Source organism: Pagrus major, chromosome 10 (genome assembly GCF_040436345.1).
Source record: "Pagrus major chromosome 10, Pma_NU_1.0".
Taxonomy (NCBI): domain Eukaryota; kingdom Metazoa; phylum Chordata; class Actinopteri; order Spariformes; family Sparidae; genus Pagrus; species Pagrus major.
Window position 1 is genome coordinate 11,891,482 of NC_133224.1, and position 16,209 is coordinate 11,907,690.

Here is a 16,209-nt window from a genome sequence, read left to right on the forward strand (position 1 = left end):
AAATGAGCAAATTCAAAACAATGATCTAAACTTATTTAAACACATTCAATTTCTTAAGAACATTGCAATGATCAGATCTTATTAGCTTTCGTTTGAAACCATTATTATGTTGGGCTGTGATCAAGACGATCAGCAATGAGGAGTAGAAAAAATAAGGTCCACGCCAGTTTTCTCAGATGATTAACTGGTGAGTTTGAAATAAGAACAATAATAATCCTAAAAGCCAACATGTTTCAGCCTTCATCAGGAAATGAATAATTGCTCGAGAAGTGTTTTGCTGAAAAACCTAATTCCACGAGTATAAAAGATTCAGTGAATTTCTGTGTTTCTCAGAGGGAATTGGAACAATGTGCTCGAGGTGTCATCCATTTTTTCTTTAATCGTTTCCATATTTGTAGGTCAGGCGCAGGTCATAACAAGGAACTGCAGCACACACGGCCCTTTGCTCCGCTCGTTATTGCATCATTATTTAACCGAGTGAAAAATGTCAGATTTCAGAGGACGCTCCACGGGTTAAAGCCTCCTTTGACCACCTTTATCATATTACTATCACTTTCTCTGATCGTCTCCGAGCCAAAGACAACACACAATACATTTTCCGGCAATGGAAAACACATGTTACTGATGTGACTCAATTTTTGGGATTAAAAACCGAAACCTTAGCTGTGTGTAGTGCACACTGTACGGGAGATCAGACACGTCTGTTTGCGGCTAGAAAAGCTTTCGACTCGCTCCGAGTGCAAATACTCCACACTCGCACATCATGAATTATAAGCTGCTGAGACAAACCAGGTGCCGTTTTATTTGGAGTTGCTGCGTGGTGTCTGTGGTCCAAAGAATTGCTGTTGAACTGTTGTGTCTCGTTTTGCAATTATGGAAGAGGTTAACAAGTGAGCCTGTTTCATGTCTGCAGTTCAGAAACCTGTGTTCCAGCTTTGAACCTCACTTCTCTCAGCTCTTATGTCATGGATGTTGTAATTAGTCAGGATGTTGGTTCTGTGTCTCCTGGCGTTGTGATATTAACTCAAATGAGCTGTTAGCTTCAAGCAGATAATTGCAACGTTTTCCATGTTTTTGAGTATTGATCTAAGTTTTCCATTTCATGCACGTATTTTGCGCTAATATCCTTTCCTTCTTCTCCTTTCTGCTATCCTGACATGACCGTGGATGTCATATTTACAGTTCTGCAATCCTAATGGAGCCCACTGCAGCCAAAAATCTTTGGTTTCACAGGGTTTGATTATACCGCAAGTGGCTGCTATAAATTTTCGTCTTAACACATGATTTCCAAGCTGCTCGGGGGCTCGTACTCATCAACAGTCAAAGAAAAGTTCTAACTACCGTGGAGCAAAGCAGACTTGGACCTCTTTTTAAGCTTTTAAAGATTTTAAACTTAAGTTATCAAACTTTTTAACAAAGAAAGATGTAAATTAACATTCAGATTAAGGAGCCAGAGAGCTGTCTTGTTAAGGGCTGTAAAAAGTCCACCGATTTTGAACATTGAAGTGTCTTTACAGTTCTTGGGGAGTACTAATGCATGTGTCAAAACAGTAGTATAAAACCTTTTCTGGCTCCGAATAAAGCTGCATGCACTTTGATAAACTCTCTCCAGTGATTTCATTCAGTGGCTAGGTTGCATTGTGGGTAATGTAGGCACCAGGTTTTAAAAAAGAAGATTGCAGGGAATGAAGAAGGTGATATTTCTGGTTCTGTTGTTTTGATTTTGTTATTAATCTGTCCACAATGAGTCCAAAAGTGTTACAGAGTTGCAATTCTCGACCAGTGGTCGCTTTTCAGAACCTGCCGCCTACATTACCCACAATGCGACACAGCCACTGAGTGACATCACCGTAGGCAAGCAATGAAATTACATGCGGCTTCCTCTGGAGCGCCAAAAGGCTTTATACTACACTTATGCAGTAGTACTCCCCAAGACCTGTGAACACACTTTAATGTGTAAAATTGGTGGACTTACTCTTTAAAAGACCGAAGCTGGTCACAATCCAAACTTTTGATTTCCATCGCAGTGGCTGAACTATTCAATCATAACCCCACCTCTTGAAAGGGCTGCCTAATTTGTGAAGTTTTAGTCCCTGTGAAAATCAGCAGACGCCCTGTTCCTCGACGTACTGCGAGTACATTAGTCGAACATCTCGAGTGTGAAATGATCCCCAGATGTATTTGTTTGATCTGGAAACACGCCTAACAATAAACGAAGCGCTCTGAGACGAGCGTCCTCTTCTTCCTAGTGTCAGATAAAACAGATCGTGTTATTAATTACTGTGGACTACTGATTACAATAATTACAGTTCACACGTGTTAACTGCTGCTGTCGCTGACTTACACTTGCAGCATTATGTCACCTGATAGAAGCGCCTTTATTAGGGAGCGGTTCTCTATCGAACATAAAAACATTACCTCTCATCCCCCGAAGCAGCTCATAAGCATGCATGTTACTTTCCTGTAATGTATTTTGAAATGCACGAGGAAACCAAAACAAATGAGTCACTCAGACAGGAAAGAGTTTCGGGGGGAAAGAGGGTGACAAGGCCAGGATGTGTGATGAATGTGAACAGCTCCAGACGGAGCAGTGACGTCCTCTGTTCAGTTTCACAGGACGAGCAGAGAGAGGATGTACAGACGTGTTGCTCACCGTGGGAAGTAATATATCACTGAAGTCATATTTTGACTTATAGACTGTACACTTTTAGTCTTCATATTGCTTTTTTGTTATTTTAGTAGATAACTCATATCTGGCTGAGGGACAACAGTGATGTCAATCAATATGCAACGTCCACATGTAATAACTAAATTCCTAAAATATAATAACTAATAATTAAATTGAATAGCATAAACATGAACACCATGAACATAATAAACACATTTTATATGTGTAACTCTTATAAATAAATATATCATTATATAATTCTGGGTTTTTCAAATGTTGAAAGTTGGAAAGGTTAAAGCTGCATTAGTATCGTTTTGGCCACTTGGGGGCAGCACAAACCGCTGAAAACACATCTGACATGCTACTACTTTATAGTTGTTAGGGCGTTATGTTGTTATGGCTAACGTGTTAGCAAACAGTTGCATTTTTATACTCACAGCCGACTCGGAGTAGCCTCAGTTCTCATTTGGGGTTTTTTGTTTTTTGCCATCCCAAAAATTTAAAGTTTTTTAGTTGATAACAACCAACTATAGACTACAAACCACAAACCAACGAAAAATATGGCTCCTTAGCTGCCTGACTTTCTTGTAATAGCTCGTCGCTAACTGTCTGCCCTTGTGAGGGCTGTAAAAAGCTGCCTGCTGCTATAGAAAATGATGCTAATGTGAGCAGTGATAGTGAACCAAAGCAATAAAGTTGTAGAGCAAAAAAGTTTAAAGACATTAAAATTCTGCACAGGGCAGAGAAAACTGAGGAGCCTGGTGATCATTCTTTGTCGGGTCATCACTGAGTTAGTCATGTCTTCCACCGTTAATATAGAAATAGAAAGTTTTATTGGTTTATTTTTTCATAAAATAAAGTACAGTGTCAGAAAATGTGTGTAAACTTTTCTGAAAAGCTATTATATCCAGATGATATGGCAACATGGTCTCTATGTTGAAACACAGGGGATCAGTTAAGCTTGATGCTGGTCAGGAGTCCATAAAATAAACCGTGGTGCTTAGTGTCTGCCCAGATCTGGATGCAGGTCCCACGCTCCCCGTTTCCTTCCAGCCCACCTTGGCGGGCCAGTTTAGCCGACTCCAGCGGCTTTACGCTGCTAATTTATATCCATCCCCTCCTGTCATACCCTCTTTAAAACGCCACAGTGGCAGTGGTTGGGTTAAGGAGAGAGGCATTCGGGGGGGGGGGAGTGTTGGTGTAGTGGGATCCTGATGGAGTTAGCCTGTGCTATCACCAGAGAGCTGCTACAACACATGAGCTCTCCTGGATGTGCTAATGGGAAAAGCTTGGTGCGCAGAACGTATGAACGCGGTCTCAGGAAGCAGTAAATGTCACTGCTGATTCTTAATTACGTGCCCCATTCCTCCTCGGCACCGCGGGCTGCATGTGGAGTTTTAGAGGCTCGCTCAGAAGGGATCAGATTGTGGTTACTGGCTTATTCAAAATGTCACTATAAAGAGTACAGTTAATTATTATAAAATACTGTGTCTTGAGTATATTTTTGGTTGGATTTTAAATGACCAGATGTGTCATTGCGCATATTAATCTCTTCCTTATCGAGATGTAAGTCATTTATATATTAATGATTTTAATGATTTACTATTTTATACTGATGTCATTGGATTCCTCCCCAGTGATTTTTTTTGGCCTGCAAGCATTGGGTAATGAAATATTGTGCAATCAGTTGTGGTCCCCAGAGGATGAATCCTACTGACTGTGGTGGTCCCTTCATCATGAGGTTGACATTTTGGTTTGTTAGGGGAATATCTCAACAACAACTGAGCATGTTGCCATGTTCAGACGTTCATTAACGTTACTCAGGATGAACTGTTGTAACTTTGATGATCGGCTGACTTCTTGTGTTGCACCGTCATCGGGTCAACCTTTCATTTTGTCCAATGATTTTGGTATTAACAGCATTCCCATCAGCATCAGCTGTGGTTTGTGTTTGGTGCTCATTAGCGAATGTTAGCATGCTAACATGCTAAACTGCTGTAAGATGGTGAACGTGGTAAACATTACAGATTTGCTAAACATCAGCATGTTAGCATTGTCACTGTGATCCTGTTATTATGCCGATGTTAGCATTCAGCACCACTCTGCTTAAAAGTGCGATATACAAGATATGGCCAGAATGTTAGTATTGTGGTGCAGAGATATCTGCTGAAGTTAGCATGCTAACCAGCTAGCTCCTGCACATCTTGTCTCGTAATACCATTGCCTCAAGAGGCGATAGTCTCATAGTATAGCCCCCTGTAGTTTCAGCTGGGAGATGTATGCTAGTGCAGAGTTTGCTGTGTTTCACAAGCTGCAGAAACGTTGCCAACAAGCTCCAAACTCTCGATCCAAGCTGGCAGACTCAGCCAATATGGCCACTAACTGCACGGCTAATTGAGCTAACTAGCTATGGGCAGCTAGTAGCTACAGCAATAGAAAGCAACAGAGTATGAGCAGCAGTTACATATTGCAGCTTTAAGTACTGTATAGACTCAAAGAGCCGGCAGTCTGCAGAAAGGTCTTAGCTCAAACAAACCTCCTTTTCAAAAAAAATAATCTGATTATAGAATCATTTAATTGATTTACAATACACTGACTCCATTCTTAACCTTTGTCCTTTTTATAAAGCAGATGTAAAAAGAATTCACCAGTTTAAATGTTGAAACTACCATTGTGAAGCCATCCATCACAACCTCACCTGTTGTTCCGGGCCTGTGCAAGCTGACAAGGCCTTATTATGCAGCTGCTGCTCTGAGAAACAAATCATTTTATTTTCATTCATGCTGTAAAAAGTACTGGGACCAATATCCAGGCAGAACAAATGTCTTCCTCTGCAGAGCTGCAGGGAGTTCCAGTCAGAAGGTCTGCTGGACTGTGCGCCAGCAGAGATGGGTCCGTTAAAGGCCAAGTTGGCGTTCGTCTTTCCCCTGTGCACATTTTTTATCCCTAAAATGGCCTTGCACGCAGCACTGTTCTTCCTCCTACCTCAGCCATGATACAATATCTCCAGAAGGTGTGTTTATGGCTGCGTAAATCTGTCATCTTCAGATTACCACCAAATACTGAAACCAAATATTGCTTGTATCACATGTAGACCCCAACAATTCAATTGACCTTCCCTTATATCAAGTATTGAATTATAATAAATAATCACGATCGGGCATTCATAAAAGGGAAGGGGAGGAAATTATGACGCTGAAATCAAAGACGAGGAGGAATAAAGAAAATGTTAGGGAGTATTTCGAAGCACATCTTTCAGCCATATTACTGCTTACTTTGAGCGACTGTTTTGCAGTTCGCCTCCCATCTGGATTTAGCTGATTGTCAGGGAATTACAGCTTTATTTTAATCCTCTGTTTTCTTTTTTTGGGAGGGGGGGGGCGACAGGGAAGTGTGGTTAATTTTCAGCTGCAGGTCGTAAAACCCCTGTCCTGGTAAAACATTTTATACTGCGGCCCAGAAAGCTTTTTAAACAATGACTTTGGTGTAAATCACGACTGGAGCACATACGTCGTTTGCGGGGGTGGTGGGAGGCTACCATTTATCCCGCCTGAGCCATTTAAGTCTCCTCGTGGGAGTTGAGGTCCTGGGCTCTCGAGTGTTACTTAACGTCAGTCCCTGGTAACTTAAACTTCATTTGTCTCTTTTTCTGAGAACTTGGGGGCCTGTTAACTCAGGTCGTCACCCCGAGATATGGCAATCTTCTAATTTGACCCTTGAACATTGTCAGTTTACATTTATGTGTTATTTTGCATGAGCAAGTTTTTTTTTTTAGTGTAATTTAAGCTCATAGTGAGTGATGATAGACGCAATGTTGGTATGTTTTCTTTCAGTTTTCAAACTCACAATGATATTAATGAGTTAACTTTAAATACAGTCATTTCTGCTTACTACTGGATGAGTGCTGTAAGAATACCAGTTATTTTGTTTCACTAGAATATATTATTTATATAAAAAAAGCCTGAAGAAAGAAAGATCTGTCAATGTGGCCGTCTTAATTTAGAGCTGTGGTACAACTTCCCACATCATGGTCTTTAGTTGAAGGATAATATCTCCGTATTTTCCATTTGGACCGAGGAAGTCATTTATGTGAGGTATGTATGTGGGCAAGGCTGTTGAAAGCATCCTCTTTACATGTTGGACAGCAACCTCCTTCCTGTATAAGTAAGTCATCTCAACAGGAGACCTGGGAACAGTGTTTGAGGAGTCCTTGATTTATGAAGCTTATGGTCAGTACAAGAATATAACATGATCTGTTAGTTTCCTATCATCTAGTCTATTACTGTGATCTTGGGAAAATGGCGACATCACTGAAAAGAAGTCTGATTGGGCACGAAACATAACCGTGAATCAATGCAGCTAGCAGTAATCATGTTAGCAGATTAGCTCGCTAGCAGTGGTGCTATCTTGCCTGTCATGGTGTGTGATGTGACTCTTGAGAGTCTTTTGTGCAATGAGGGATTAGTAGTATTTTGTGTGCACTTATTTTTACCTCCAAAGAAAGTGGTTTAAAATAATCTGGCTAAACCGTAAGCCTGTTTACAAGCTGCCCGATCACCTGAATGCTCTTCGTTCTTGCCCTGTTGGTCTCTGGCGGAGTGATCTCGCCGCGTTCACAGGTTCCAGAAATTACTTCAGGGAGTACAATGTTATCATAACCGATTGAAACGATGATGAGTGTCTGCCTGCGGACAATCAGTTCCCCTAATCTTGCATGCTTCCCTCATGCAACCTAATATCCAAGCCCGGACCTTGTGTGAAATAACAATGCAGTATAACATTTTCCCTCAACTCATCGTCTTCGTGGATTATTGTTTGAACTGTGAGGAGACACCTCCAGCGGTGTTGTGGTAGAGATCTGGCTCCAAGTGAGTGTCAGTCAAACACATTAATTTCCTCCTCGGGTGTTTGGTTTTAAACTCTGGGCACATCATCGATGCCACAGTTTATTTTCTGTAGTCATACATTTGCAAATATGAGAAGGATTTCTTCTGAAAGCAAATATCAGAAGGTTATGGATTAAGGGTGCAAGGGGGTATAATTTCTGTGTAAGCCTGTGAAAATGCACACGTCCACCTCCATCCCCGCTGGCACCACAAAATACACCGGTGTTAAGTGGATAGTTGAGTGTGTGTGCATGTGGATGTGCGTTTCAGATAATACCCCAATTCGCAGAATGTACAGACATTCCCCAGTACCAAATTAAACAAGCCAAGCCTCATACTGTCGGCCGCAAGTTAAAGGAACAGTTCCCCCAAAAATGAAAATTCAGTCGTTATCTACTTGTGGATGGAAAGTCCATAGTGTTGCAGCATTCTCCTAAACAGCTGAAATAAAGGGGGTTTTGTTTTAAAAATGTTTAAAAACAACAGAAGAAAACGCACAAAATGGCAGTTTACGAGTCTCCAGAAGCCCCATGATTGATGAAGTGCACCCACTTCAGACGGGGTGCAAGCTAATACTTTTATGCTAGTAGCTACAGTAAAGATTTTGACTTAAAAAAGGGTGAAAATAAGGGCTTCTCAAATCAATTCAGGATTTCCTGGCTTCTGCTGAAGCTTCTGGGGAAACAGTACAGAGCCTTTTTATGTTTTTCATCTGACGCTCCAGAAATGTTTTCTGGAGTACGACTAAATAATGACTGACTTTTCATTTTTGGGCGAACTGTTCCTTTAAGACTTCAAGATGGATTTGCTGTGTATGAGTCAGGCATGCGTGTGTGTGTACTAAGTGTCGAGACATCCGCTCCGATGTTGTGATTAGGGTTGCTGCCTATTTGCTCTGGAGTGCAACGCATTCCTCGCAGCCTTAATTGATAGCAATTATGTGGTTTTTGATTTGGTGTTTGATTGGGAGGCGAATTCGAAGTCTTGATTTGAAGGGCACAGAGTTTTTATTGTCTTTGGAACGTCTGGGTTGAAGTGCCTGAATGATAGCCTGCTACCTTGTAAGTCACATCAAGGGGCACCAGTGGGTTGGCACTCGCTTTGACTGCTCCATTTCTTTTCTATTTCGGTTTTTTGTTTTCGTGTCTTGCAAACGTTAAAACTGGAAAGCTACTCAGTGTTTAGTATATTCCCTCCGTGCCAAGAGCTGTCCATCTTACTGCTTGTTTTTCTCTATAACCAGAGGAATTGTCCCTCCAGGGGACACCTGGCTTGTTCCCCACCTCCACAGTGCAAATGTTCTCTGGCTTAAACTGCCAGATGTTATGAAAGGCTCTATTGAAGTAGACCTTTAGCTCATAAAGAAATAGAAAAAAAAAGTCACCATGGCTGAGAAGTCTATCCTGATAGCTTCAGTGACCAGACTATGTCATCTGATTTCCATGGGGCTCACGCATCAACTGCTTGTAAAGCAAAGAGCAGTCTGGAGCTGGACATGAAGTCATGTGCTACAGTTTTGTTAAAGGGGCAATATGCAAGAACTTCAGCTGAAAATGTTCAAAACTTAGCAAAATAAATGGCAGTTTTGACATTTTGATGTCTACGTATTGTGTTGTAGAGATATCTAATGAAGTTAGCGTGCTAACGAGCTAGCCTCGGCCCGCCCTGGTCAAAAGCTTCTCCGCCAGCAATTGTAAACACTAACGCTCCCCTGGCCCCCGAGCTCCCAGTCTGAGCTGCTAGCCGCCTGGCTAACTGAGCTAAACAGCTCAGTGCAGCTACAGTTAGAAGCAGTTAGCGGTAACTCTGGCGATACGCTTCCCCCCTAATTGTTCTGAGTATGAATTTGACAGGTGGCTAATTCTTACATATTGCACCTTGAAGATGTCTGTTTGTATATCTGTGACACTGTCAAACTCACATCCAAACCCGGTCAGCCAGCAATAAACATGCTCGCAGATTAGCTCGCTCTGTTTGACAGAGGTTTTTTGACATTTCCAAAACAGAGTGCTGGCAGTAAGCGGAGCGAAGCCGTCCAGAGCTGAAGAGAAATGAGAAACAGTGGCGTGTGCGAAATAAAAACGAGAGCGAGGCGAGCAGGGAGGAAAAAAGGAGGAACATACAGTAAGAGAGAGAAATATGAGATATCAGGCGAAGAAATGGAAAGAATCAAACGGGGAAGAAAATTTGGATTATTGTCTGTCTGCCATTATTCCTACTCTTTGACTGTCTCGCGCACACACGCACACACACACACACACACACACACACACACACACACACACTCTCTCTCTCACAGAAACGTGTGAAGCTGTGAAGTTGCAGCTGGCCTGGCTCCTTGTTTGAACTAGCACGTTTGACTGAGGCCCATTTATTGATTGGCCAGTGTGCCAGACCTGAAGGACTCGTGGGGCTCGGATCACCACCCGATTACTCCCCCTCACACATCCCACACAAAAACACACACACACTCCAAGTCCTCCCTCCCTCCCTCCCTCCCACCCTCCCCACCCTTCCCTCCCCTTCGCCAAGTTACTCCTGAGGAGGAACGGGAGCAAGTCAGAAGAGAGGAGACGGCAGGCAGACAGGACACACAGAGTCACCGAGATAGGAGGGCATCACTCACACACACACACAAACACACAGTCAGAACTGGAGTGGTTGACTTTAAAAAGGCATGGAGCTCCTGGTGACAGCTCTTCTCATCCTGGTACTGTAATGTTTACTTTATTTCCCTCAGTTTTCATGCAGGAACTTTGTTTAATGATATTTTTCATCTCCTTTTAAAATACTTGTCACACAGAGTAATGCATTCAGAAAGCATGTGTTCTGATGGATTGATTTTATTGTGTAAAAAGTGCGAATGCATGTACAGTTTGTTTGTTATGATTGAGTGACTTTTTGCAGTAGACATCCACTCTTCAGATCCTTCAACAGTAGCTCTAACAAGGCAGCTGAAAAGTCAGCTCGCCTCCTCTGTGTTTCCGATCAAAGTCACAAAAGTAGACTGGTCGTGCACGCGCAGGTCCCTGTCACTCCCTGTTACATTACAGTGACCGCCTCGCTCGCGGCACGACGGTCGAAGCGCAGTGCCGTGCGGCGCGGAGCAGACGACAAGGGATTCAGCAGATGTGCAAATATCGTATGTCTTGGCGACTGAAAAGGCCATCGTATGTATATTGACACAGTCTGCAAAAAAAAGGCACCAGAGTCGGGTTTCTTTCCCCTGTCGAGGAGTTTTCCATCTTCGAGGGAAATGTCCTTAGTCTCAGCTGCTGACAGGTGACTTAAATAGAATCTGTCCATCAGAATAACATATTATACGGAGATCTCTGGTCTTTTATCATATGCTCATTTCCTCCCTTGCACTTGATGCGAAAACATGAGATGGCTGACAGGCGAAGGGCCTCTGTGGTCATATGTTTGCTCTGTTTTTCTCATATTAAAAGGGACAGGGAACACATATGTCTGAATGTACATGCTTTGTTGTGTAGATGGTAGAGCTGCAACGATTAATTGATTAGTTGTCAGCTTATAATTAATCGCCAACTGTTTTGATAATCCGTTTGAGTAATAAGTCCAAATTCTCAGACTTTAACTTCTTAAAGCTGCAATATGAACAGTAAGAATTGACCATACTCACGCTCAAAGCGAATAGGGGGCAGCGTATCACCAGCTTACTGCTGGTAACTGTAGCTGCTGTTAGCTAGTTAGCTCAGTTAGCCATGCAGCTAGCAGTCCGGACCGGGAGCTCGGGACCAGGGGAGTGTGTTAGTGTTCACACAGCTAGGAGGATTTTTGGATCGGGGCGGACCGGGGCTAGCTGGTTAGCATGCTAACTTCAGCAGACATCTCTGCAAAACAATACAAATACATCATAATTTCAGAACTGCATTTTATTGATTTTAGTTCGATTTTGATTGAAATTTCAACTAAAATTTGTACGTATTGCCCCTTAAAATGTGAATAATTTTGTTTGTGGATAAGACAAGACATTTGAGGACGTCTAATTGACAGGAAAACAATATTTTTCACCATTTTATTACGTTTTATAGAACACACAACTCTTTAATCGATAATGAAAACAATCGCGAGTTACAGCACTCGTAAATGGTGCTGTTGAGGTGCAGATAAAACCCTGGAGGGATCAGAACAGCAGAGGTGGGAGGTGTAGTGATGGAGTGGATATCCGAGCCTTTTGATTGTCGGATCCAAATCCCAGCAGGGCGGCAGTCCGGCTAGCGCAGCCTTGTATTCCTCCGCCTCCACCGAGAACAATAGCAGCACAGTGAGCCAATCAACCTCCTCATCATCTCCGTCCCTTCATCTACTTCCCCTCCTCTCTCCTCACCAGCCTCGTTATGCCTCTGGCTCCCTTGGCTTTGCAACACACGGCTCCCACTCCTAATTGAGTGCAAAATTCTACTGATTGCTTTTCAAAGGAGAATCAAGGTGGTGTGCTAACCGGCCCAGAGCGCAGCCTGTGTTTATTTACTGTGGATCCAAACATTGAAATAGTTGGCCCATGCAGAAAGTAGCGCCGTTGCCGATGCGTTTGGCTGCATGCGCCGTTGGCTGCGTGTTTAGGTCTCGCCGTTCCCCTCTGCTGTTCCTCAGGCGTCATCAGTACTGACAGCCATTTATATCAGTCCCCACGCACTTTTAATAATGCGAACCCAGCATACAACATGGCTGTTTTCGCTACTGTGACCCAAAGAAAATAATCATGGCTGTATTATTACCCTATATCTGCTTCCCTCTGCAGGGTCCATTCATCTTTGTAGAAGAAGCACAATGCCATGCTGTTAGGAAAAGGGGCCAAAGAGGTCAAAACAACTTGGCATATCCTGAGTTTTTCCTCGGCTGTGTATCTCAAATGCAAGGCTTGGACGTTCACTGTAAACTATTTGTCAGCTCGGCGAGCATAAATCTTTTTAAGAGCAGGTGTTGCACATAAAGTTCTCACAGTCCCTCCTTCATTCAGTGTGTGCAGGCTAAGTGGGGCTAGTTGTTGTGCCTCACATTTCATTCCTAATCTGCAGGATTTGGGGATTTTTAAGTCCCTGTCAAAAACTCAGCTGGATGTGCAAGCAAGTGTAAAGATCCCGTTGTGGGAGGCTGTCTAAAGCGCACAAAAGCGGCGTTTCTGCACTCTTTCAAGGCTCACCAACACCAGAGAGGCTGCCTAAGTGTTCATGTTATTGTAGAAAATGATAATTTTCTCTTATATCCATCTAGCAGATTATTTTATTGAATGTGTTTGCACCTCGAGCCTTTTAAACCACATTCCTGCTGCCGTAGGAGGTGAATGATTTGCCCCAGTATTTTTCATTATCCATTCATCATCATGCATCCATTCTACAGGTAAAGGAGCAGTTTTATCCTTATTTTTCATAGCAAAATCAAATCTGTTTGAGCCTCGTATTCATACTTCTCTTATCATTCTCACAGTTCTGCAAAGGGCATGGAGAAGGGCTCGGCTGCTGGGTAAAGCCAAGAGAAAGAAACATATGGAGCAGTAGTTGATCCACAGTAGATCACAGTGCCAGTCTTACAAATAAACGTCTTCCATCAGTCCAGTCGAATGTAATCTGGAAGCACGAAAGTCCTTGAAAGGCAAAAGAGGAGTTAAAATAGTCTAAGATCTTTTATTTTTTGGCTGTCGCACCACATCTGAGACGCACATTGTCCTCGCAGTCGCACAATTCATCGTCTCATAATATTGATGTTGGATCCCGCGGTAATATCCCTGCCTCTGCTGCCAAATACAGCATGATGCAATTAACAGAGAGCGAGGCCTGAAGTTTAAGAGAGGACTTACGTTTCATAATCTAAAGGATGACTCAGACGTCTGAAATATGCAAAGGGGGCAAAAGTCGAGAGCTTTTTGATTACTTCCCCTCGCAGGCGCTCTCATCCCGTCACATGCACTTCTGTTTTGTTTTCAGCAGCTACTGGAATTTAGTTCAGCCTCTCAACTAGCAGCTCTGGATAGTGAATCTGCTCGAACGGAGAAAGCTGCGACTCATACGGCTGAAGAATATGCATACAGGCTCCGCTACAAAAGGGAGATTAGAGCATAACTCAGTTCTGTCACGTTAACGCTAATGATAGTTACACATGTGTATAAACTCTTCACCTCCTTTTTTTTGTTGTGTAGAGCTCGAGGACGGCCCGATCAGAGGAGGACAGAGACACTCTGTGGGACGCCTGGGGCTCGTGGAGTGAGTGCTCCCGTACATGTGGAGGAGGCGCGTCGTACTCCCTCAGACGATGCCTCAGTTCCAAGTAAGGCCACTCTCCAATCAGATTTTAATTGTCACATACAATCACATACACTGTACAATGTAGTGAAATTTGATCTCTGCATTTAGCCGATCATTGACGATTAGTGGGAAGCCACTTTTGGGCACCTGGGGAACAATTGCAGCTGTAAGCCAAGATAACGAAAGCAAGGAAATCAAACCATACCTGTTCCACACTGAAAATGTATCTCAGTGATTCTCTTTTACTGGTAACACAGACATAAGAACACTGACATTACCCACTGAAAGATGCTGTGTAACAAGTCTCCATCTTAAGAGATGCTTACATCACAGGAGAGCGGGATTAACAGTAAATTGGAGATATGATTTCAAGTTAGAACCTCGTTTCAAACACTATCTGAGGTAATCTCCTCTTTTGAAGAGCAAAGTCCTGACCGGGGTTGGACTGGTTTCCATTAAAGTGCTTTAAGATTTAACAGAGAGAAGGAGGAAGAGGAGGAGGAGGAGGAGGAGGAGGAGGAGGAAGGGGGGGTCTTTTTTCTGTTGCTCACAGCCGTTCTGCCAAATAAATCCAGACAGCGTCCCTAATAGTGTGAGTAAATCTCACCAATCGCTCCATTCCCATGGGCTGTAACGGGAGTGCTCAAAATACATATGTGACTGTTAAATAGCCCTGAGGGGTCCACTGAGATCACTTGCCCATCCACCTCCTAAAACTGTCTAGACGGCCACATGAGCCTAAATCTTGAATCCATCAGTGACAGTCGGGATCTGATCTTCGGTAATGGCCCGGACATGTTTCTTCACAAATCAGAGCATAACAATGATTGTCCCTCGCCAAAGTACATGTCACCTTTAATAACTATTTTTGGGCTCTTCAAGCAATGAACCCACATTGGTTGGATTCCCACTGCTCATCATCTTGGCTTAACTCTCAGGACGAACTGGGACTTGCACTTTGGACCTCTCGGTCCTTTCATCCTTGTGCCAAAGTCACCCGGTTGGTTAGGCTTCAAGCTAACCCAGTGGGCTTCGAGATTAAAGCTGGAGGCCAAGTGTACTGGGCAAAGTGGTCAATTACAAATGGATTTGAGGAACAAGAGGAAAAAAAGGAGACAGGAGTGAGAGGGTATGTTTTCCATAGAAATGTCACATTTAAAGACTGGGAAATAGCTGCAGGGTGACTTCACTGCATTCCTCTATTTTACAGTTCCCCCAAATGTATTGCTCTCTCACCGAAGGTAGCCCGCGAGCTTCGCTGCCAAAGTCACCTCTGTTTCACTGTAGGGGAGCTCCAGCAGTGACAGGAGCAGCCAGTGAGATCATAAAACAAGGCAGCTGTCCAGGGACACACTGGGAAAACAGAGCCGATCATACCTGAGGTCGCGACCCAGATGTACTATACGGTGCTTCCAGGGTGCCATAACCGTGAATCTGTCTGCACTGGTACTGGAAAGCCAGGAGAAGAAGCATAAGGCTGTCAAAACCTCATACTCGAAGTACCAGACCCCCCGTGTGGTGCATTGTAAACATTGAGGTCAGCGGCTTTGTGGGGAGTTCATTTCATGATATCAGCAGCAGCCATTTCTCTTAGCCTGCCCAGACTTTTTCGGTCAGGCAGACCTCAGAATGCTACTGGCAGTAAAAGCAATCGACGTGTTAAGAGGTGTTTGGGGTTTTGAGCGCCATGTGGGATGTTGGCAGTGTGTCTATATGCAGAGAGGTATATGCTCCTGGAATTCCAGGCGGGTATGTTTACAAACTCGTGTGTCCTTTGGCCCGGAGCGGTAATGTATGAGGTTCTTGAGCAAATGGCAGGACCCTCCATCCCACCTCATCCCACCTCACCCTGCTGTTGCGTGGGAATGAGGGGAGCAGTAGCCTGGAACCGGGTGGCAGATCAAACAAGCGTCATTAAAAAGCACAGCACAAGGCCCCTTGTGTGTGTGTGTGTGTGTGTGTGTGTGTGACTCTTTGGAAAAGACAGGCTGGAAACGGGCCTGTAACACCCTCCAAGCCAAGACCACTCCAACTCTCTGACCTTTTAAACACGCACACACACACACACACACACACACACACACACACACACACACACACACACACACACACACACACACACGTGTAGGACCAAACGCACAAGAGTTAGACAACCTCCCAAAACGGCGCATGCAAAGTACAGACTAAACACAGATTGCCTGGCCCTCATTAGTCCCACCCGCGCACTTCACTTGATCACAATCTCCATTATTAACAACAGCAAGTGTGGACATATGGATTGGGTGTTATGGCAAGAGAAAGCACCGTTCTATTATTTATGAGGCTTGTGGTTGGCAGACACTTTTAGATTTTAGTCTTTTTGGTCATTTCTTTTCATAAATTGAGGCCA

The 16,209-nt window shown here is 43.5% G+C and overlaps 1 protein-coding gene across 1 annotated transcript in view; it reads left to right on the plus strand.

The window, feature by feature from the left end:
• Window positions 1-16,209, plus strand: part of LOC141003158 (ADAMTS-like protein 1) — an 80,353-nt gene that overhangs the window by 50,919 nt on the left and 13,225 nt on the right. Inside the window, exon 3 of the mRNA XM_073474438.1 lies at window positions 13,715-13,842. Within this exon, the coding sequence (XP_073330539.1) occupies window positions 13,715-13,842 (128 nt within the window). The remainder of the gene's footprint in view (window positions 1-13,714; window positions 13,843-16,209) is intronic.